Source organism: Periophthalmus magnuspinnatus, chromosome 2 (assembly GCF_009829125.3).
Source record: "Periophthalmus magnuspinnatus isolate fPerMag1 chromosome 2, fPerMag1.2.pri, whole genome shotgun sequence".
NCBI lineage: Eukaryota > Metazoa > Chordata > Actinopteri > Gobiiformes > Gobiidae > Periophthalmus > Periophthalmus magnuspinnatus.
The window spans coordinates 3,203,949-3,227,005 of NC_047127.1; the positions used below are offsets into that span (position 1 = coordinate 3,203,949).

At 41.3% G+C, this 23,057-nt stretch overlaps 1 protein-coding gene across 13 annotated transcripts in view; it reads left to right on the top strand.

The window, feature by feature from the left end:
* Positions 1-23,057, top strand: part of dmd (dystrophin) — a 500,656-nt gene that overhangs the window by 160,441 nt on the left and 317,158 nt on the right. For all 13 annotated transcript variants that reach the window (XM_055226238.1, XM_055226248.1, XM_055226250.1 and 10 more), the window contains exons 6-8: positions 7,749-7,850; positions 12,126-12,196; positions 14,947-15,065. In XM_055226238.1, the coding sequence (XP_055082213.1) occupies positions 7,749-7,850; positions 12,126-12,196; positions 14,947-15,065 (292 nt within the window). The remainder of the gene's footprint in view (positions 1-7,748; positions 7,851-12,125; positions 12,197-14,946; positions 15,066-23,057) is intronic.

Here is a 23,057-nt window from a genome sequence, read left to right on the forward strand (position 1 = left end):
CATCCACAAATCACTCCAAAAACACCTTCAAAGAGTAAATGAGAAGGACAACCACCGTATTTTCTGGAGTATAAGTCGCACCAGAGTATAAGTCGCACCAGAGTATAAGTCGCACTGGTGGTGACAAAGAGGATTGTTGGCATCTTGAAAATAAGCGATTAAAGATTATTCAAACATGCGAGAATGACAGAGAGTAAATTAGAAGGATTCAGCTACCATATTTTCCAGAGTATAAGTCGCACTGTAGTATAAGTCGCACAGGAGTATAAGTCGCACTGTAGTATAAGTCGCACAGGAGTATAAGTCGCACTGAAGTATAAGTTGCTCCGGAGTAGAATTCGCACAGGAGCAGAATTCGCACCAGCCAAAAAATGCATAATAATGATGAAAAAAACCACATATTTCACATATAAGTCGCACCTCTGGCCAAACTATGAAAAACTGCAACATGGAAAATCACTTTAAAAAGTCTATTTTGCAAAATAGATCTGACTGAATCATCGCAAACTCAAACTACATGTGATTATATTTGTTCGTGTGGTAGTATTTACCACCACGGGAGTAAACGGGGAACAAAAGGATTCCAAGAAGGTTTAAGAAGCCCCGTATTCTACCTTTAGCCTATTAATTTATATCAGCGGGGGGGCCCATGTGATGCTTCTCGCCTCGGGCCCTGAAATTTCTACCGACGGGCCTGTTCACAACTACCAATTACTATGGTCTATGGTCCTACTGCGTTAGTATTTAAAGGGTATTCATCTGTAAAAGTTAAAGGGCACGCTCCCTTGATAAGATAAGCGTAAAAAACTGCTGAAGTGGCAAAATATGTATTAAAGTACACGTATACGCTCATTGAAATGCACATAGCTTACATACTTTTTGCATAGCGCCTCATCATTATGTAAATACGCTCTTCTCCCAACTACGGCTAACGGTAAACAGCCAGCATGCTAGCGGCTCGATTTATTCCGTATGGTTTTTATCACGGCCACAGAGTGAATCTATAGAATATGTTTGATTATTTAAAGGAAACTAAATTTTTATGACAAACTTGAAACGTGAGATTTGAATCGGCTTTTTCTCTCGCTCATTATTAGATTAAATGTGTTTTGTAACGTGTTTTGTTACGTGGGCCAATCAGAGTACTGTATTGTGAATATTTAGAGTACTTTTACACAGAGTCGTGTTATGTTTTAGTGAAAAAACATGACGTATAATTACAAACACTATTGTTCTTTTTGTTGGCCTCTTTGTTCTGCAGTAATTTAGGACGAGTTTGAGCAGGAAAAAAATCACACGTAAACTATTTTTTTCACTGATACTGCGCAGTTCAAAGACAAAAATCCACGTTGAAGAACCTCCGTGTATTATTTTAATTTACACCTACAAATTAAAGTGTAACTAGACCAGAATACAGTTACAAAATGAGTTTCCAATCCTGGTTTAGTCCTGGTTTAGTCCTGGTTTAGTCCTGGTTTAGTCCTGGTTTAGTCCTGGTTTAGTCTCGGTTTAGTTCCGGTTTAGTCCTTAGTTTAGACCTGGTTTAGACCTGGTTTAGTCCTGGTTTAGTCCTTCAGAGTCACACTGCGATACAATATTTATGTAAATTTGGCTGAACACATTCTGTACTGTACAGGAGACAGATGAGACTGACGGAGGAGACTGATGGACAATGGTCTACAGTCCAACAGCCAATCAGGACGCAGAACGCAAAAGAAATAAAAAACATGCAAAAGTGCGCTAAAAAAATCCGCGAAACAGCGAGACCGCGAAAGGTGAACCGCAATATATCGAGGGACAGCTGTAATTCCAGTCGTGCTACGCTGTTTTATCAGGGAGCGGGCTCTTAGCAACGCTGTCAATCAAACCTGTTGCTAACGCTAACAGGAGCAAAGCTAAATTGTCTGTTATTAATGTTCATATCTTGATTTACAGACACAAAAGCGAAATAAAAACCCCAGGATCATGTAGAACGGGTTAATCCGAACATTTACGACCAAAACGACGAGTCTGACAGCAGCGGTTACAGCGAGAGGAGCCACGGTTTTTCAGTAGAAAGTGAATTGGAGCCAGGTTAGCTACGTCCATTTCTATCTCCAGTCTACGGCTCAGACAGTCAGTTTCATTTCAATCCACACCTCAACACATTTCGTCTATTCCCTCATCAATGACTCAACGTCTCAATCATGCTAGTTTTGGCGTAGAGCTAATGGGCCGATAAATAGCTAAACGTACTGCGCTAATGATCTTCAGAGCGTTCTACACTTGGGAGGTTATCTCTTCATCGTTGTATCACGTTCGCCGGAGTGTGTATGTGTGGGCCCGCGCGCTCTCCGTAAAACAGCCTCTCCAATTAAAGTGTAAATGCATGCAGTGACCTACTCCCAAATGAGCGCACGGAGTTATTTTTTTACCCAGCAGGCCACATGTTACCACGGCGAGGCGGCTAACGGACCGGGGCGCCGTGTTGTGGTGCTTTTGTGGACGTCGGCTCAGTCCAAACGATGCCAGACGTTATTGTGAGCGGAACCCGGCGTCCTTTGTCAGACGAAGGGCCGAGTCCGACGAGACGAGCGGGTTTGCAAAGTAGTAGCTTCAGTGTCGTATTTGCAGTAACGTCTCAAGTTTAATGCCGTACTGTGGGACATTCCAGCCATGTAACATCTCCGTGGAGACAGACAGACGCCAGATGCTCCGCTATTAATATGGAATTTGCTTAATAAAATCACCGTATCCTGATTGGACGACACATCAGGGGCTTGAGGGATCGTGCAAAATGTGACTCGGGCGACGGTTCACACCTAAGGTAAAACAACTGTAAACGAATGTAAACAACTAGGGTGTGTTAGTTTCACTTTCAGTTTAAATGGCTCCTCAAAATCAAAATGCAACTAATCAAAACATGAATAATCATCGTTAAATTGATATTAAAAGAGAAAAGTGCAGAATAAACCCCTTTCAGTCACAGCAGATAAACAGAACAGTTTGAGTCTGGATTTAAACTTTGTCAAAGTCGAGGCCTGAGTCTCATCTTCAGGAAGAATGTTCCAGGTTTTAGCTGAACAAAACTCAAACACTGATTCAACATGTTTAGTCCTGGTTCAGTCCTGGTTCAGTCCTGGTTCAGTCCTGGTTTAGTCCTGATTTAGTCCTGATTTAGTCCTGGTTTAGTCCTGGTTTAGTCCTGGTTTAGTCCTGGTTTAGTCCTGGTTTAGTCCTGATTTAGTCCTGGTTTAGTCCTGGTTTAGTCCTGGTTCAGTCCTGGTTTAGTCCTGGCTTAGTCCTGGTTTAGTCCTGGTTCAGTCCTGGTTTAGTCCTGGCTTAGTCCTGGTTTAGTCCTGGTTTAGTCCTGGTTTAGTCCTGGTTTAGTCCTGGCTTAGTCCTGGTTTAGTCCTGGTTTAGTCCTGGTTTAGACCTGGTTTAGTCCTGGTTTAGACCTGGTTTAGTCCTGGTTTAGTCCATGTTTTGTCCATGTTTAGTCCTGGTTCAGTCTTGGTTTAGACCCGGTTTAGTCCATGTTTAGTCCTGGTTTAGACCTGATTTAATCCTGGTTTAGTCCATGTTTAGTCCTGGTTTAGTCCTGGTTCAGTCCTGGTTTAGTCCATGTTTAGTCCTGGTTTAATCCATGTTTACTCCTGGTTCAGTCCTGGTTTAGTCCTTGTTTAATCCTGGTTTAGTCCTGGTTTAGTCTTAGTTCAGTCCTGGTTCAGTCCTGGTTTAGACCTGGTTTAGTCCTGGTTTAGTCCTGGTTTAGTCCTGGTTTAGTCCTGGTTCCGTCTCGGTTTCGTCACAAATTTTACAATAACAAAACAAAATCTTGACAAACAAACACAGAGTCCGTTTTGACAGTCGAGTGTCTCAGGACAGAGTCACTTCCTTCGTAGTGACACGTTCAAAATGTCAGACTGACCACAAACAGGCAGCAGCTCAGAACAGGTGAGCTGAATGTCCTGAAATGGGGGGAGGCGGCTGCAGGTGAGACGCAGGATTGTCCAGGCTGGGAAAAAGTCGTCCAATCATCAGCGAGGGCTCATGTAGACAGGATTTTATGAGGGAAATGGACAGATTCAGCAACACAAATCCAAACAATAAAAGAACAACCTGTCATGTGCATTTGAAAACGGGGAAATGTTGGTTTACGGAGAAGTTAGAAGAGAGCAGGGTCGGAGGCGGAGGTGCAAGATGGGTCCAAGAAACGGGATTTGGCCAAAAAAAAAAAAAAAAGAGAGAAAAACAAGCTGAGTACTATGACATCAACCGCAAAAAACGTTACTTAACTTCCGGCGCAACATTGGCTGTCCCATTTTAATGTAGCAGACAAATCCGCCCTCTGTTTCCAGCCTTCTAGCACCGAAGCGCCCTCTGCTGGTAATAAATTGGTTTAGCCACAGATCAAATTAAACCTGTCCCAAATGGCGAATCGTTAAATTGCAATATCCCACTTTACGTAGAACTAATAAGGATTCTCTGGTTTATAGACTATGAAAAATGATATATATATTTTTGGAGTTATGTAATACTCGCTACAACTGGGAAAAAAATCCCCTATAACGTTATTAATTTCCTATTGATATTCAAAGGGAAAGATTAATTCCTTATTTCATTCAATCTAAACAGAAATAAACGGCTGCGACGACGACACTTTGACTCTTCTTCTATTAAATGATAAAGAAATAAAAATAACGTATGTAACATAAGCGCACAAACCGTCGTTAAAGTACGCTCCGTGGCAAAATGGTGACTACACTGGGTACTTTGAAGGGTACTTTGAACGGTACTTTGAAGAGTACTTTGAAGAGTACATTGAAGGGTACTTTGAAGGGTACTTTGAAGGGTACTTTGAAGAGTACTTTGAAGGGTACTTTCAACAATACATTGAAGGTACTTTGAAGAGTACGTTGAACGGTACTTTGAAGGGTACTTTGAACAGTACTTTGAACAGTACTTTGAAGGGTACTTTGAAGAGTACTTTGAAGGGTACTTTCAACGGTACTTTGAAGGTACTTTGAAGAGTACGTTTAACGGTACTTTGAAGGGTGCTTTGAAGAGTACGTTGAACGGAACTTTGAATGGTACTTTGAAGGGTTCTTTGAAGGGTTCTTTGAAGGGTACTTTGAAGGGTACTTTCAGCGGTACTTTGAGGGGTACTTTGAAGGGTACTTTGAAGAGTACGTTGAACGGTACTTCGAACGGTGCATTTAGCGAATCGGGACACGCCCTGGGACACACTGGGATCTTGACTTTTTGTGAATCTACTTGTTCTTCTCTCCAGGCCTGTTCTTTCCTCGTACAAACTCGAGTCGCCACCAACGCTAACACGAAATTATCCAGTCTAAAAATAACCAAAACACATCCCATTTTCCCATTTGCATTTGTAGATATTTGACTCGCGATTGTGTTTTTGTAATCCGCCAACTTTAAAATGAAAAAGAACGAGTGAGAAATGGGATGAAAACCTGTTACCGAAGAGGATATGGCAGAGAGCGCGGGGTAAGAATCCAAAAAAGTGCACAAAAGCAGGAGAAGCCGCCTAAATAAACAAGACGAGGGCTGGAGAAGTCGGAGGCAGCAGGTAGAGTGCGGTGGAGCTACATCAGTAATGCAGAGGCGGCCACCCAGCCCTGCACACTGCTCCAGAACTGTCACTCAAACCTGTACGCACACACACACACAACACACACACAACAAGCGAACATCTCCGGTCTGCTACGAAAAAACTTCAGAACAGAGAATTTCAAAGTGTTTTGGTTTTTTTTTTTTTTTAGATAAATGTTGTTTGGAATTACCAGGGATCACAAAAGCAGGTGGAGGAGTTAGCTCGTTTGATAGCGCTAATGCTAAAACAAACGTGGGTAAAGGATAAGATTATGTAATGAGAAAAATGCTTTGGAAAGTGTTCATTACATTTAGCCCGAAGCATCAACAACGCGCACTTCAAATCTGTGTGTGTTTGATATAGTAACATCTGGTTTAGCCTAATGCAACAAAAAAAACAAAAAAAACATTAATGGTGTTGGTATTGGTGATCACAAACATGGAGTAGCATTTTGTAGTTTGCTTAAAATGTGTGATCTGAAATAAAATCGTTTGTCTACACCACAGATCGGCAACGTTTAACCCCTAAAGAGCCGTTTGGATCTGGTTTAAATGAGAAAAAAAAACACATTGAGAGCCGCAAATACTTTTTCGGCATCTAAAACGAAGCTAACACTGTGTATTTTACAGCAAAAGACGAAGTTTAAATCTGTCAACTGGACAAATCGATGGTATTGGTGATCACAGACAGAGCGTAGCATTTTGTAGTTCGCTTCAAATGCACTTTTCAAAATAAAATCGTTTGTCTACACCAGGGATCGGCAACCTTTGACACCCAAAGAGCCGTTTGGACCCGGTTTAAACAAGACAAAAAACACACTAGGCATCTAAAATGAAGCTAACACTGTGTATATTACAGCAAAAGATGAAAAGACGAAATTTAAATCTGTCAACTGGACAAATCGTTGGTGTTGGTGATCACAGACAGAGCGTAGCATTTTGTAGTCCACTTAAAATGTGTGATTCAAAATAAAATCGCTTGTCTGCACCAGGGATTGGTAACCTTTGACACCCAAAGAGCGATTTGGACCCGGTTTCCATGGAAAAAAACAAACAAAAAAAACACAGAGACCCACAAATACTTATTCAGCGTCTAAAATGAAGCTAACACTGTGTATATTACAGCAAAACACGAAGTTTTAATCTGTCAACTGGACAATTCCAAATACAATAAAAATAAAAAAAAACTAACACAAATAAAACACACTTTATTTAAATACTTTTTCCAAACCACATGGAGCTGCAGTGTCAGGATGAAAGAGGTTGCCGATCCATCCAATAAAAAGTCATAATACACAAAGCAAATACTGTTTTGTTTTTGTTTTTTTTTGTGTAAAAGTTATGTCATTTATTTATTTGACTTTTTTTTACTTTTAAAAATCAAACCTATTGTCATATATAGAAATGAGCCCACATGCAGCACTACTTCATCACACACCAGCCTCACTTTTACCTTGTGTTCACCATAAAAACACATTTTTAAAAGTAAACTCACCACTCGTCATTCCTCACCTGTTACGCAAAACTTTTCAACCAACGTTTCAACCAACTTGTTCTAGTCGTTTCTTCTCGTTGAGCCTCTGAAGTTGTATTTGGAATGATTCATGTTTGAGTTTAATCTTTAATCGACTATTTTCAAGACGCCATTTTGCCGATAAATCCCCGTTTTCACCTTCACTGTGACACGCCCACTGTTCCTTCCCCAGTTTTATTTTCCTAATCGTTGATACTACTATAGGATTCGTCATTTTGGTACAAATTTTTTAAAATCGACGACGTCAGTTTCCATTGGACACTGCCATTTTCTCACACAAAAATCACTGGACTTGTTTGTTTTATTAAGTCGTTTTAGATGATTATTGCGATTTAAAATGTGTAAATTCTAACAAAATGATTCACGAGTGTCGTAGATTATAACTACAGAGCGACACAAGCACAATCTATGTTAACGTATCGATGTTTTTGGTCCGGACTTGCTCTGTAATTCCGCTGTTGTTCCGTTGACTGATACCAACATATACTGTATACTACTTTTTGGCTTTTGCAGTAGTAAACACAGTTATTCTTCCCCTACCCTGTGGCTCTGCTGTAGTGAAAATCCCCAGCGTGATTGCATATTTGTTGACCTGCCCTGGCTGTGTTTGTGTCCGCAGGTAAAGGATGTGATGAAGGATGTGATGGCGGGCCTACAGCAGACGAACAGTGAGAAGATTCTGCTGAGCTGGGTTCGTCAGAACACGAGACAGTACCCTCAGGTGAGACGCTGCTACAGTACACAAAGACGACACACGGGTTGATCGGGAGCACTGCGGACGTACGTGGATTTCCTGGACAAACTGCGCAGCGGTTCAGTTGGTGGAGTGTTCAGTTTGAGTGACTTGATCGTCGAAAAGCGCGATATAAAGACGTGACCCTTTACCAGTGATATAAATAAAATAAAACAATGAATTTTGGGGTTACTATGATATAAATATGGTTCTACGGTCATGAGCTTTGGGTAATGACCTTTTTGTGGAATTTCTAATAGAGAAAACTTTAAAGAAACATATATATAAAAGCAACAGAGAAGTCGTCTTGAATCAAAAGTCTGGTTTATCGAATCATCAAAGAGCTGTTCTCCTCAATAGTGTCGTCTTGCCTGACAAGCTGACAAATGAAAATACGTACAGTGTATTTATACCATCAAAACAATAGTACGTACCTGTTTAGTCTAGTCAAAGAGGCTGGAGGCGGCTCGACGCACAAACAAGAGATACACCTGTGCGTAAAACACCAGATGGGATTACGAAGGTTAGCTCAAAAAGATCCATAACAATACAAGTAAAGATTTAAGGTAAAGAAAGCCAAAACACAGAAAACAAAGAAAGGACAAAATCGCGGATACAAGCGGCTGAAACGAGTTGGAAATGAGGGCGGCTGAGCGCTCCCTTAGAGACAGAATGAGCAGCTCGGTCACACAGGAGGAGCTCGGAGTAGAGTCACTGCTCCTCCACGTCGAGAGGAACCAGCCTCCCGGTCCCTCCAGCGTATCCCACGTCTCTCGGCTGACCTGGGAACGCCTTGGGGTCCCACCGGAGGAGCTGGAGGACGTGTCTGGGGTGAGGGAAGTCTGGGAGTCCCTGCTTAGACTGCTGCCCCCGCGACCCGGCTCCAGATATGTGGAAGAAAACGGATGGATAAATGGTTTTCAAATGTTTTATGTGCATAATTATATTGTATAACACTATGGTCGCTACACAAATCAACTTGTACAGCACTTTTTTGACACTAAAGATGCCTTACGGAGCATTTTTCTTTCACTCCACACTCAGTCATCCATGCATCCATTCGGTACTGGTAGTCACAGCTGCCCTGGGACAGACATACAAAATCGAGGTGCCCAATCTGCGCCAGTGGCCTCTCCGACCAACACCGACACTCACAAACATCACTTTCATACCAGGCAATTTAAGTTAAGTGCCTTGCTTCAGGACACAACGTCAGCTTTTGCCACTAGCGCTTCACTGTGGAACCTGATATTCCCAACAATCTCCAACCACGAGATCAGGGTTTGAACGAAGAATTTTGGCTCATTTTTACGTTAAATTCACGCCTAATGTTAATATTTTGGTTGCTATACTGCAGATACTCGCAGATTTAACCATTCAAATGAGTTCAAAAGCAACAATTTGACTCGATTTAACATTACAGTTAGCGTTAAGATAACATTTCACAATTAACTAGAGTCAAAAACATCGGCGTACATCGTGTCAGTGGTTACGGCTGTAGTAGCAGTAGTAACACGAGCCCACGGTGTGTATGTAAATATTCTCACTCTGCTGATAGGACTTTGACGCTGATGGAGGCTGACTGTAAACGCTCGCACTTGTCACTTGTCACAAACTGAGCAGCGAGGAGTGAGTGGGAGTGAAGGGACCCGCCGGAGCTGCTCCTTGTTAAGCGCGCTACCGCAACAAGGGCAGGGAGGTGCGCTATAGGACCACACAGACGGCAAATAATAGGCTTTCCAGGTACAATAGACAGGAAGTGACAGAAGGGATGTACACATGTCAAGAAAAGTTTCAGGAAATGTTTATATTTGTTTGTATTTTGAGGAATCTTGTGGGAAAAGTCACCCTGAGAAGTACTTTAGGCTTTTGCTTCCGTATTTTTGAATGTCTCTTGCCTTAACATGAAGGGAAAAGTCTGTATCGGCTTTTTAATTGGCGACTGAAAATGAAAACAGAAGCAAATTTCATAATGATTTGGGTTTTTTTTATACTGGTTTGAGTATATTTAGGATAAGGTCTATGCATGTGTTATCTGTAGTATTGGTACATTTTCATATATTTTCAGCTTATATGGGGAAAAAAGGGTTGTGGAAATATTTTAAGTAGCCCAAATCATAAATGTTTTTACTAAAGCTTTGAAGAATTATAATTGACTTTTGCCATTTTCTTTGTGAGAGTTTTAAAGACGAGTATAAGACTGTGAATGACTGATGTGAACTCATTACTGGACCCGGCGATATGAACTCTCTGTGATTGTTGTGGCCTTAGAATGAACGATTGTTTTTGTCAGGCAGGAGAGAGTTTGTTTACCTGCTGTAAATGTTTCAGCTGCGTCCTGTGACCTTCCTCAGAAGCGTCTAGTGATGGCGCAGTAGTGATGGTGTAGTCACGGCATAATAGTGATGATGTAGTAGTGACGGTGTAGTTGTGATGGTGAAGTAGTGATAGTGACAGTGTAGGTGACGGTGTAGTAGTGACGTATCGTGTAGTGATGGTGTAGTAGTGACAGTGATGTGTTGTGACAGTGTAGTAGCGACGGCGTAGTAATGAGGGCGTGGTTGTGACATACCGTGTGGTGACGGTGTAGTAGTGACAGTGTAGTTGTGACGGTGTAGTAGTGACGGTGTAGTAGTGACAGTGTAGTTGTGACAGTGTAGTAGCGACGGCGTAGTAATGAGGGCGTGGTTGTGACATACCGTGTGGTGACGGTGTAGTAGTGACAGTGTAGTTGTGACGGTGTAGTTGTGACAGTGTAGTAGTGACAGTGTAGTAGTGACACTGTAGTAGTGACAGTGTAGTAGTGAGGGCGTGGTTGTGACATATCGTGTGGTGACGGTGTAGTTGTGACAGTGTAGTTGTGACAGTGTAGTAGTGATGGTGTAGTATAGTGATGGTGTAGTAGTGAGGGCGTGGTTGTGACATATCGTGTGGTGACGGTGTAGTAGTGACAGTGTAGTTGTGACGGTGTAGTTGTGACAGTGTAGTAGTGATGGTGTAGTGTAGTGACGGTGTAATAATGATGGTGTAGTAGTGACAGTGTAGTAGTGATGGTGTAGTATAGTGACGGTGTAGCAATGAAATTGTAGTGTAGTGTAGTAATGATGTAGTAGTGACGCGTGGTAGTGACAGGGTAGTAGTGACGGTGTATTTGTAGCATGTTGTAGTGATGGTGTAGTGTACTGATGGTGTAGTATAGTGACGGTGTAGCAGTGAAATTGTATTGTAGTGTAGTAGTGACACGTGGTAGTGACAGTATAGTAGTGACGGTGTATTTGTAGCATGTAGTAGTGATGGTGTAGTGTAGTGATGGTGTAGTAGTGATATGTCGTGTAGTGACAGTGTAGTGACGGTGTGTGATGGTGTAGAAATGATGCAGTAGTGACGGTGCTGTGCCGTGTCTTATAAGCTGCTTTACTTGGTTTTGCCAGACAGTAGAGGAAGCTTACGCCCCCTGCTGTCTGACGCCTCCCATGTGTGTGATCAAGTGTATGCTCCCTCGTTACGATTCATGCTCCTTGGAGGCGCCATAATCACTACACCATCACTACACTATCACTACACCGTCACAAAAAAAAACATTCTTGTCTCACAAAAAGACTCGCTCACTCCAAGTTTAAAACAAAACCTTCACCAAAGATTGCGGTTGTATTTTCTAGTCATGTCTGGCCATGCTTTTATTGTAGGGAGTATTATAATAATCTGACGAGCAGCTCATAAACCTATCCACAAGTAAATGTCAACAAGGACGGAGGAGGTGGAGATGTCCTTGGTTTACAGCAACGCAACGGAAAATCCCCCATAGGTAGTTTCATAATATGGATGATATTGTAGTCAGGATAGAAGTCGACGCTGAGCACGAAGCAGCGGGGAAAGTATCTGAGGCTTCAAACAGGAAACATTATAGAACGCCAAACTGTTCTATCTATAAATAAATACAAACAACAACCACATACAGTTTAAACCTCTGCCAATATAATGGTCACGTTTTCTGAAAATGGTCTTGTGAAAAAAAAAAGTCATCTTTTCCCAAATGGAGTACAAAGGAAGTGGAAAAAGAAGAAGAAAAAAAATCATCTCTCTACATAATTTTAATACAGACTTCAAAGGCCTCAATGAAAAAAGGGTTTTTAACATTACTCACCCACACGACTATTATAGACTTTCAAAGCGGGTGAATTCAGGTAAAGAGCATCGATGGCGAGCGCAGGGTCAAAGCTGTATCTCTGTATAATATTATTCATTGTGTGTCTTCTTTCTCAGGTCAATGTGGTGAACTTCTCCAGCAGCTGGAATGATGGACTGGCCTTCAATGCCCTCATCCACAGCCACAGGTGAGGGACGGCGTGAGGGGGCTGGGGTACGCTAAGGACGGGGAAGATCCAATAAATCCAGCCCTAGATTTATGCTTTGTAAAGTTATTTTATAAGATTTCGATCAGCGTAATGAATTGAATGACGTGGGGTTCCCCAAGGGTCAGTACTTGGACACCTGGATTTGTTTTTGTTATACATATTTAATGACCTGTCATGTTGTTTACTTAAAACACAGTTGCTTTGCTCAATCTAAGACTAAAAGTTTCATATACAAGACCAATTTTTATAGTCATAAGGAACACGTCAAGAAAATGAGGTCAGAACCAAAACCTGGACGAAACGATTCTTATGGTGACAGTAGCTCATAGGCGAGGGACGGAGCGAGGGGGCTGGGGTACGCTAAGGACAGGGAAGATCCTCGGAATAAATCCAGAGCTAGATTTATGCTTTGGAAAGTTATTTTATAAGATTTCGATCAGCGTAATGAATTGAATGACCTGGGGTTCCTCAAGGGTCAGTACTTGGACCCCTGGATTTGTTTTTGTTATACATATTTATTGATATATCACCTGTCACATCGTTAACTAAAACACAGCTCAGTCTAAGACTAAAAGTTTCATATACAAGACCAATTTTTATAGTCGTAAGGAACACGTAAAGAAACCAAAACACAGTGGCTCAGTTGGTTGTGTTTGCCCACTGGTTCAAATCCCACAGCACGTACAGCATCATTGGTTGAGCTGCTGTTTCTGTCAGAAGAAAACACTCTGTTCCAGTTTGTGATGTCATGTGGTGATACAGGAAGTGCTACAAAACGGCTGCTTATGTCAAAAACAAAATGGCAACTTACACGTCAAAAAAACTTTAAAAACTCAACGTAAACAACTGAAAAAGAACGTGGGTTTTTGCAGCATCAACCATGGAAGAACCAAACTCTTAATCTCAGTGTGAAATAAGTCCCACAGGTGAACGCTGTCGTTGTGTCTTTGGGCAAGACACTTAACCGCCCTCCTCTGTGCGCGAATGCCTTGAAGGTGGAAAAGCGCTATATAAAAATGTACCATTTATTTACAAAATGAATGTAACAAGAAATAAAATAAAAAACAATTTGGTAAAAAAAAAAAAAAAAGTTAAAAGGCTATTTTTGAACAGTATAGGCGGCATACGCAATTACTAGGTCGGGCCATGTTAATAATAATGTTACTCTTAGTTTTGTAGTTGTCATAGCAACATATCAGCTCGTAAGGTAGATTTAATCATTTTTGTTGCTAGGTTGTTGTAAAATGTATGCATAAGATGTTTTATTATTAACATCAGGCCATGATATTAAGCGTTTTGTTGGATTTTCATGTTGCCATAGTAATATTATCTTGAATGCAGCTTCTTATGACATTTTGTTCACCTGAAACGTATAATTTTATCCATATGTTCTGTTGAAAATGCGCCTGACTTCATATATACATCTCGACATCAGTATCGTAGAGCTAGCCGTAAAGTAAAATAAAATAAAAAATCGCAGCTCGACTCGGAGACACATGGGTGCTGAGTGAACACGTCCAAATATAACTCCGCCTGCCTCAGCTCCACTCACTTAATTACAGTGTTAAAGAGTGAGGAAAGAATCTATAGGAGCGGTAATAAGACCACATAAAGCACTTTTACTGCCACGCGACGGTCAGCAACTTGGACTACGGACAATAGTGCTGCTCTGTGAGAGGATTCAACACTTTTTAAAACACAACTAAAGTAGCAAGGCCCAAAGAAAATGGAAATTGGGGAAATATTTTGGAAGCAAATTGAAAAACAAATAGAAAGGCAAGAATATTAGTGTTTATTATAGTGGCTTATTATTATGCATTATATTGGATGGAACGGAGTCACTTAGAGAGAAAATTGCTGTTTGTCAAGGCTGTGGGTTCAGCTCGATTTTGGGTTGTGGTAGTAGTAGTAGTAGTAGTAGTAGTAGTAGTAGTATTACAGTAGCAGAGTAATTAGTGATATTGGCAAGTAATAGCGTTGCGTTTTAAGAGGGATACACTCAGCTGATATTAGTGTCGAATACTGGCACCGATAATGAAACATTTCCTGGATCGGATATCGGTTTCTAAATATCGGTTCAGTCAATATCGTGGTTGGGTGTATACATAGACGCAATAAGATTATTTACAGCTCGCAGTCGGCTCATTCTCGTAATATTTGAACTTTTATTTACACAAAGTCGTTCTGTCATTACTTAAGAGCTAAATCACACCTACGTAACACATTTTGATCAGTTTTGTCTTATTTTATTTTTGTTTAAAGGAAAAAAATGCTGTTTTCTGCACTGGTATCGGTTGATATCGGGTATAGGCAGATACTTAAAGCTACAGTATCGAACTGAAAATGCTGGATCGGTGCATTCTTAGTTTTTACACATAACTTTAATACAAGCAATAGTAGTAGGTAACAACACAGATATATATTGTATTGTATTGGATTAGATTAGATTAGATTTTTATTTAATTTATTTTAATTTATTTTATATTTTATTTAATTTTGTATTTAATTTTATATTTTATTTTTTATATTCTTATTTTATTTATATTTTCTTTTATATTTTTAATTTATTTATATTTTATTTTTTACAATTTTAATTTATTTATGTATTTATTCATTCATTTTATTTTATTTGTATTATTTTTATTTTTTATTTTATTGTTGTTACATTAGAATTCCGATGCAAAATTCCCACAGTGTTCTCATGTTGTGCTATTTCCTCTTTCCCACAGACCGGAGCTTTTTGAGTGGAGCTCGGTGGAGAAGAAGACGTCGCCCATTGACCGGCTGGAACATGCTTTTAATAAGGCCGAGCAGCACCTGGGGATAGAGAGACTGTTAGATCCGGAGGGTAGGTTCACCGCGCACACGCTCCGCTCTCCACGCGCACACGGGGCCAATCACGCTCTTTATTTCCTCCATCGAAATGCGAGGCGCCCCGCTGTGATTGGGTGTTACCACGGTGATAACTACAGACCACCGGCGGATGTGTAAATTTGGAGAAATACTTAACTGGAAGGGATGTCCTCACTTGCCACCGAAGACGTACCGAGTCCATAAGACGTGATTCATTCAGTAATTATGGGGCTATTGAAAAACTACTGGATATAACGCAAGAGAATCAAAAAGAACAGACACATTTTTATGAGTTTGGAAGAAATCTTTTCAATCATACTTATTTTAAAAGCCGTAGTAACAGAACATCTTGAACTTGACTCGTCGTACATCACTTGGCTAAAGCTAAAAGCACGATAAAACCCAACGCCGTTTCACATTTAAAGCGTTTCTACCTGATTTTCTTTCCAAAAACTAAATTGTTTCGCCCCAGCACACGTGTAAAAATATCTGCTGAGGTTAAAATGACACCACTGCGCGCCATCTACACCCAATTATAAAGCTTTTTACTGTCCAAGAATTAGCACGTGCGCTGTTAGCATGCTCGTTGTTGTTAGCTTTTACCGCGACTGCGAAATTCCGGCCTCCGAAAGTCGTGAAAAGAGATTCTGATCTATGTTTTTTCATCACAAACAGACCTGGAGTTGTGTTTTTTTTTTCATTCATGTTTCTCTCAGAAGAAAACACTCTGTTCCACTTTGTGATGTCATCATGGTGACACAGGAAGTGCTACAAAACGGCTGCTTATGTCAAAAACAAAATGGCGGCTTACACGTCGAAAATACTTTAAAAACTCAACGTAAACGGCTGAAAAAGAGCGTGGATTTTTGCAGAATCAACCACGGAAGAACCAAACTCTAAATGTCGGGTAAAATGAGTGATATTTTGTTGTGAATATTGTGTAAGAGTTAAATAAATACGGCTGAATATAGATGTAAAATAGTGTTATATAAATGAACATATATTATAAATGTAAACAGCTACCAACATGTAAGGAGTTCTTTGGGAACGCTGAAAAATCCAGAGCATTTAAACGCAACACTTTATCATTAATTTTTATCCACAGCCTGTCGTAACCGGTGGGGTTGGGTGGACCAAAGACGTGCAGACTCGAGGCAGATTTACAGTGTTTATTTACAAAGTGGTGAAATTCAGTTCAAACACAATAATTAATCCAGCGGGGAACAGGAGCCAGAGTCCAGGGCAGGATCCAGGAGCGGAGCGCGAGGTGCAGAGGACGAGCCGGGGTCCGGGAACGTGGACCACAGAGGCAAAGACCAGTGGACCAGAGCCAGGGAAAGGAGCAGAGTGCAGGGCGAGGTCCAGGGGCGTAGTGAGCAGGAGACAAGGTGAACAGTACCATACCAGGTCGGGGAAGCCAGGAGGGAGCGGAGCCGGGAGTTTGGAAGCTGGCGCAGTGAAGCAGACAGGATATGGATGATGATACGTAGATGAACCGGCACTGAACAGGATGTAGATAAGCAGACGATCTGGCCCTGAGTGTCTGGTCCTGGCTCCACTTACGCTCCGCAGCAGGTGGAGGTAATTGCACTGATGTGCTCCAGGTGCGCGTGGGAGGAGCCAGGAACTCCGCCCAGTTCCAGGCTCAGACAGGTGAGGGGAGGAGCACACAGGGAGACAGATCATACAGGCATCATGACACAGCCATAATGTGTTTATATTTTATTCCCTTTGTAAAATGAAAAAATAAAATAAAAAATTAACCTTGAAACACATTTAGATACAGAACAACAGCTATTAAAACGAAAACAAGATTATTTAACTTTAAAGCAGTCGTATCACGCTGTTTTCTGATCTATGTTATAATGAGTTGTTCTGTCAAATTGAAAACGCTCTGTTCCACCTTGTGATGTCATCATGTGGTAATACAGGAAGTGCTCCGCTGTGTTTTTAAACTCCATACAGCTTCATTTCTAGAATCATTTGGATCATTTCAGGCTTCGAACTTCCAATCTTGACTGAAATAAAGGTAAAACGTCGCTATTAACTTGAAAACTACCACTTTGTGACATCACAAGGTGGAACGGTGCGTTTTTCAGCTTTGGAGATGTAGCCAGACGAATAATACTTTACTCAAACATAAATCCAGGAGGAAATGACATTATAACACGGCGAAAAGCTCAGAAGAGTCAATTTTTTTGTAATATAGGACCTTTAACTTGAAAACTCCCACTGCATGACATCACAAGGTGGAACAGAGCGTTATGAACTTTGGAGATATAGAAGTGAATGCAACAAAACACAACTCCAGATGTGTTTTTGAGGAGGTAACAACATTATAACACGACTTAAAGCTCACAAAAGTCAGTTTCGTGAAATATAGGACCTTAACATTTTACTAAACACCCTTCAGACCCATAGAAATGTGTATAACTAATATAATCCAATATGGCCGCTGCGTCTTCACACTGTATTATTCCGATGCCTTGTTTGAAAACGACACACATTTTCAGTTTATTTCCCTTCGTTTGCGCTCCCAGCTCGCTCATAAAAAAACTCCTTTAATTTGATTGCGTGCCCAGCTGAGAGGAGGCCTTTCCGCTCGCTCCACATCAGGGCCTGGTTAATCGCTCTCTGCCAAACGCCGCTCACATAAATCTACGACGGCATCAAATCTCACTGTATCATTCTGCCACCGCTCCAGCTGACCTCGAGTCTGCCAGCGCGCTCGTACTACAAACTGTCCGTCCGCATTAGAGTCAATCGTTTTTAACGGCGCCGTCACCGGGAGCTGAGTTATGGGTTTTAACGTTTTAATTCTGGGTTTTCAAATGACGTCTGTGTGATTCCCTCAGTCCCTCAGTCGTCCAGGTATAGTCCATTGTTTACCGTTTGTGTTTGTTAGCTAGCTGTGTAGCTCGTTAAATCTAGCGGCGGTGTCCAGCAGAAGGGCCGGTCAGCTGCTCAGGGCCCCCAAGACCCATACTTTTATATTGAAAATAATGAGTGTAAAGGATTTTTGGAAACTAAACGGCACTAGTCTAAATATTCCTCTAAAACACATGTGTCAAACTCGAGGTCCGTGGGCCAAATGTTGCCCTCCACATCATTTTACGTGGCCCTCGACAGGGTAAATTAAAAGGTATGATGGTCTTAACATGACATTTTGCAGCCATTTTGTTGATGTGGCCCTCAGTGAAAACATGTTGCTCTAAAATGATTAGATGTGTTTTATTTCCAGTAACTAAATATGTGCAACCTCCATTTGCTTTTTTTGGGTTTTTTTTTTTTTTTTTTTTGAGGCATTGGTGTGGACAGCTACATATTTACACCGGTGTGAGGACCCTTTTCCCTCGAGGTGCGCTCTGTATTTTATGACATGAAACATTTATAAATCTAAGCCCATTTTAGTCAACTGGAACACATTAAAATGAACCAGGGTATCTTGATTTACTCGTGCTAAAGTAAATAACACGCACGGGGGATCACCAGGACGCTATGAAGACCAGCGTGAAGGTTTACAAGGACGTGTGGACAAGAAGATAACACCGAAGTTCTGGTCTTGTGATTAAAGCCACCTAAAGAATATGTGACCCGGACTCTGAGATGATCATAAAACACTTACCTTGTGCGACACCATGCGGATTAGAAGAAGACCCCCCCTCACAAACACAAACTTTGAGAGTCCGTTGCTTCATTGTTCACTTTACCTGTGTGGAACTTACTAAACCCTTCTGACTTTATGTTGCAGTCTCTTTGTCCCCTTTGACGCTTGCTCTAGAAACGAACAATTCTTACAGCAGAAAACAAGAAGAAAATGTCAAGGATTTAAACATTTCTCTGGCGAAGGACATCCAGACCGCCCGTTACATATTTTTACTTGTGGCTGTTGTTCTTGTGAAGTTTTAGAATTGTCAATCTTTTTACAACTGATTGAAATTGTGTCTTAATTTTGTCAAACATGAATACGTAGTTCTGAAGTGGCGAGGACCCCAACGGTAAATTCTGCTCAGGGCCCCCTAAAGGCTGGGGCCGGCCCTGTCCAGGAGTAATCTGACCAGAACTGAAGAAGCGACTTGAACGAGCAGCGAAACATCTTCACTCCAACAACGTCTCGTCCAGTTTACAGATTTGAATTTTTCTTTTACACTGGGTTTGAATTGAACAAATCCAGGGGTCCTAGTACTGACCCTTGAGGAACCCCAGGTCATTCAACTCATTACGCTGATTGAAAAATGAATGCTTCTAGGCCAAGTTACAGGTCAGGTCTGTGGAGGCGTGGAAAACATCTGCATAGATACGTTTAATGGTAAATGGCTTAATTTATAAAGCACTTTTCTACATTTTAGGCACGTTTTACATCCAGGAACCGCCCAATCACCCATTCACACACGTTCATACACCAGGGCGAAGTGGATCTGGAAGTGTCTTGCCCAACGACACAACAACAGAACCGCTCAACCAACTATATTTAAGTCGAGAACGGGATTTGAACCAACCGAACCGCTAATCTTTGGATCAGTGGACAAACACTTTACCAATTGAGCTACTGAAAAATCAAACTTGAAATCATTCACCACAACGGAATAACATCACCACGGAGACGAGCGGGTGGCGGACGCTCTACGAGAAAAGTTACACAGTGCATCTTTACATTAATATAAGTATTAATTATAAGGGAAACAGGAGAGTGAAACTTTGACTGTACTGTGTTTCTTCTCTGGACCTTTTTGTTTTATTCTGCTTTAATCCTTCGTAAGTACCATGTTTCTGGGCAGTAGCGATAGGCGGCGCGTAATCCCTTTAGCTCACTTAAACCTTCAAAGCACATGCTAACATATTTCACTCTCTTCATCACGTAGATTAAAGAAAACATGAAATAGCCATAACATTATGACCACCACTCTTTCAGCTGAATACAGTTTAAACATGACGAGCTCAACGTCTTATTTTCTTGTACAACTTGGACATTTAAGCAGGATTTTTTTATTTGAGACTGACTAAGGCTAATTCGCTAACCGCCGCGTTCCAAATAGTAAGTGAGCGTGGGCGTGCATCCGGCTTCATCGTCTCAGGCTCCGAAAAAAGCTCCAATACTGCACATTTTTAGGTATCGTATCGGCGAGTACTCAGACCACATCACCAATCCAATACTACTCAGTATTTTCCAGAGTGAGCACTGTTGCTGTTGACGTCTGCAGCTAGTTCTAATGCTAATGCTAACGTTAACGCACAGAGCAGGTTAAATTCAGACTGTTGCGGCTCCACAGACACTTAAAAGACGCTAATAATGATGGAAAAGACTTTTGTGTGATGTCTTTGATAGCTTCATTTAGCCTTTGGTGTGGATGCTAACTTAGAAAAATAACTGTGGAGAGTGCAGCCTGATGATAGCGCTAACAGGACGATAGCGCTAACAGGACGATACCGCTAACACAACAAGAATGCTAACACCACAACAGCGCTAACACTGACTTTGTTTACTCTGCCTAATGATCCATGTGCTCTGAGGACGAGCCCTTTTTTCCAGGATGAGCTCTTTTTTCCAGGACAAGCTCTTTTTCCAGGACGAGTTTTTTTTTTTTTTTTTTCCAGGACGAGCCCTTTTTTTTTCCAGGAAGAGCTGTTTTTTCCAGGACGAGCTCTTTTTTCCAGGACAAGCTCTTTTTCCAGGACGAGTTTTTTTTTTTTTTTTTCCAGGACGAGCCCTTTTTTTTTCCAGGAAGAGCTGTTTTTTCCAGGACGAGCTCTTTTTTCCAGGACAAGCTCTTTTTCCAGGATGAGTTTTTTTTTTTTTTTTCCAGAACGAGCCCTTTTTTTTTTTCCAGGAAGAGCTCTTTTTCCAGGACAAGCTCTTTTTTCCCATGAAGAGCTCTTTTTTTTCCAGGACGAGCTCTTTTTTCCCCAGAATGAGCTCTTATTCCAGGACAAGCTCTTTTTTTCCAGGACGAGCTCGTTTTTCCAGGTCGAGCTCTTTTTTCCAGGCCTCTTTGTATTTTTTTCGTCGCTCTGTGGAACAAAGCGAACGAGGAGAAAAGTGAAAGAGCTTAAATCAGCACAACTCATCATCAGGACCATTTTACATCTGAATCAAACACTTTAGTCTCAAAGTCTCATTTATTCTGTCGATGTTCTGGAGAGAGAGACTTTTATTTTTGCTCTGGTACTGTAACAAAATTGAGTCTACTTCTATAGGAATCGGACCGGTATCGGACTGGTATCGGACCGGTATCGGACTGGTATCGGACTGGTATCGGACCGGTATCGGACTGGTATCGGTGTGTCGTTTTTTTGTTGTAATATCGTGGGATTTAAGGTCTAGTCGCAATAGAAATGATCCGCTTCAGCATTTGCGTATTTACCTTTTACATATTTCAACAAAAAGCACAGTGTAATCTATAGGAAAACTGTCTCTTGCGCCCCCACTGGTCGTATAACGTCATTACATCCAGATCAACACTAGTTATGATGGTGTTTTTTTCGTTCGCGTCTTGTCAAAACCAACCCGCCGTCGTTCGTCTGCTGTTAATCTGCGGTTAGCCCGAGCGTTTAGAACAGGACTCCTCAAAGCGTAAAACAATCAGCGTGAATGTTTGAAGAGCCACTCAAACGGCTCTTACCAAAACGACTCTGACACAATCTCATTTAGAACAATGGCTTTTCCCCGTTTCATCAAGTCTCCGCTCACTGACACCACGGAAACATTTCAATCGGAGACACTTTGGAGTTAATGAAGTTTTTACAAATATCTGCAAAAGAAAATTCAGATTCAAAACGCACTACGGAGCTTTTCTGATGGAGCGTCTGCCAGCTGCTCGTCGCTATGGAGATGTTTTTGCGTGGAATGTGCCGTAAAATCTATCCTGTTTTTTTTGTTTTTTTTCAATAAAGGTGTTTCTATTTTATCCGTCTATATTAAAAAGTTCAAGGTGCCATCTGCTCGTCTCCATGGAGATGGTATTGCTTTGCCTGGAATGTTCCAACCAGGCCAGTTTACAGTACAGGTCACATCTGTGTAGAGGCGATCCCACTCACAACCCCAGAATGCCTGTTTTTCAAGTTTTTTAAATTTATTTTTTATTATTATTATTTTTTTTTTTGTGATAAAAATAGCAAATTGAATAAATGCAAGATATATATAAGTTTAATGCTATACTGTGGAACCTTCCAGTACACAGATACTGGGTGCGTGTATGTGTGTCTGTTACACCGAGGTTCTCAAAATGTGGGACACGCACAGCTGGTGGTACGAGTTCTGTTCAAGTCCTGGTTTATGAAAACTCCAGTTCTGGGGAGGGTCTTTTAGTTTTGCTTTAGTTTTGAATTAGGCTAAATTTAACCTTGGTTTATTCTAGGCTAAGTTCTGGTTTAGTCCTGTTTTAGGCCTTTTTTAAGTCGTGGTTTAGTCCTGTTGTCTTGATTTAGTCCAGGGTTAGCCTGGTTTAGTACCAGTTTAGTCCTGGTTTAGTCTTGATTATGTCCTGGTTTAGACTTGGTCTAGCCCTGGTTTAGTCTTGGTTTAGCTCTGGTTAAGTCCCAGTTTAATCCTGGTTTAGTCCTGGTTTAGTCCTGGTTTGGTCCTGGTTTAGTCCTGGTTTAGTCTCGATTATGTCCCGGTTTAGTCTTGGTTTAGTCCTGGTTTGGTCCTGGTTTAGCCGTAGTTTAGCCCCTGTTTAGTCTTGGTTTTGCCTCAGTTTAGTCCATGTTTAGTCCTGATTTAACCCTGATTTAACCCTGGTTTAGTCCATGTTTAGTCCCGGTTTAGTCCTGGTTTGGTCCTGGTTTAGTCCTGGTTTAGTCTCGATTATGTCCTGGTTTAGTCTTGGTTTATCCCTGGTTTAGCCCCAGTTTAGCCCCGGTTTAGTTTTGGTTTAGTCCTGGTTTGGTCCTGGTTTAGCTGTAGTTTAGTCCATGTTTAGTTCTGGTTTAGTCCTGGTTTAGTCCTGCTTTTGCCCTGATTTAACCCTGGTTTAGTCCATGTTTAGTC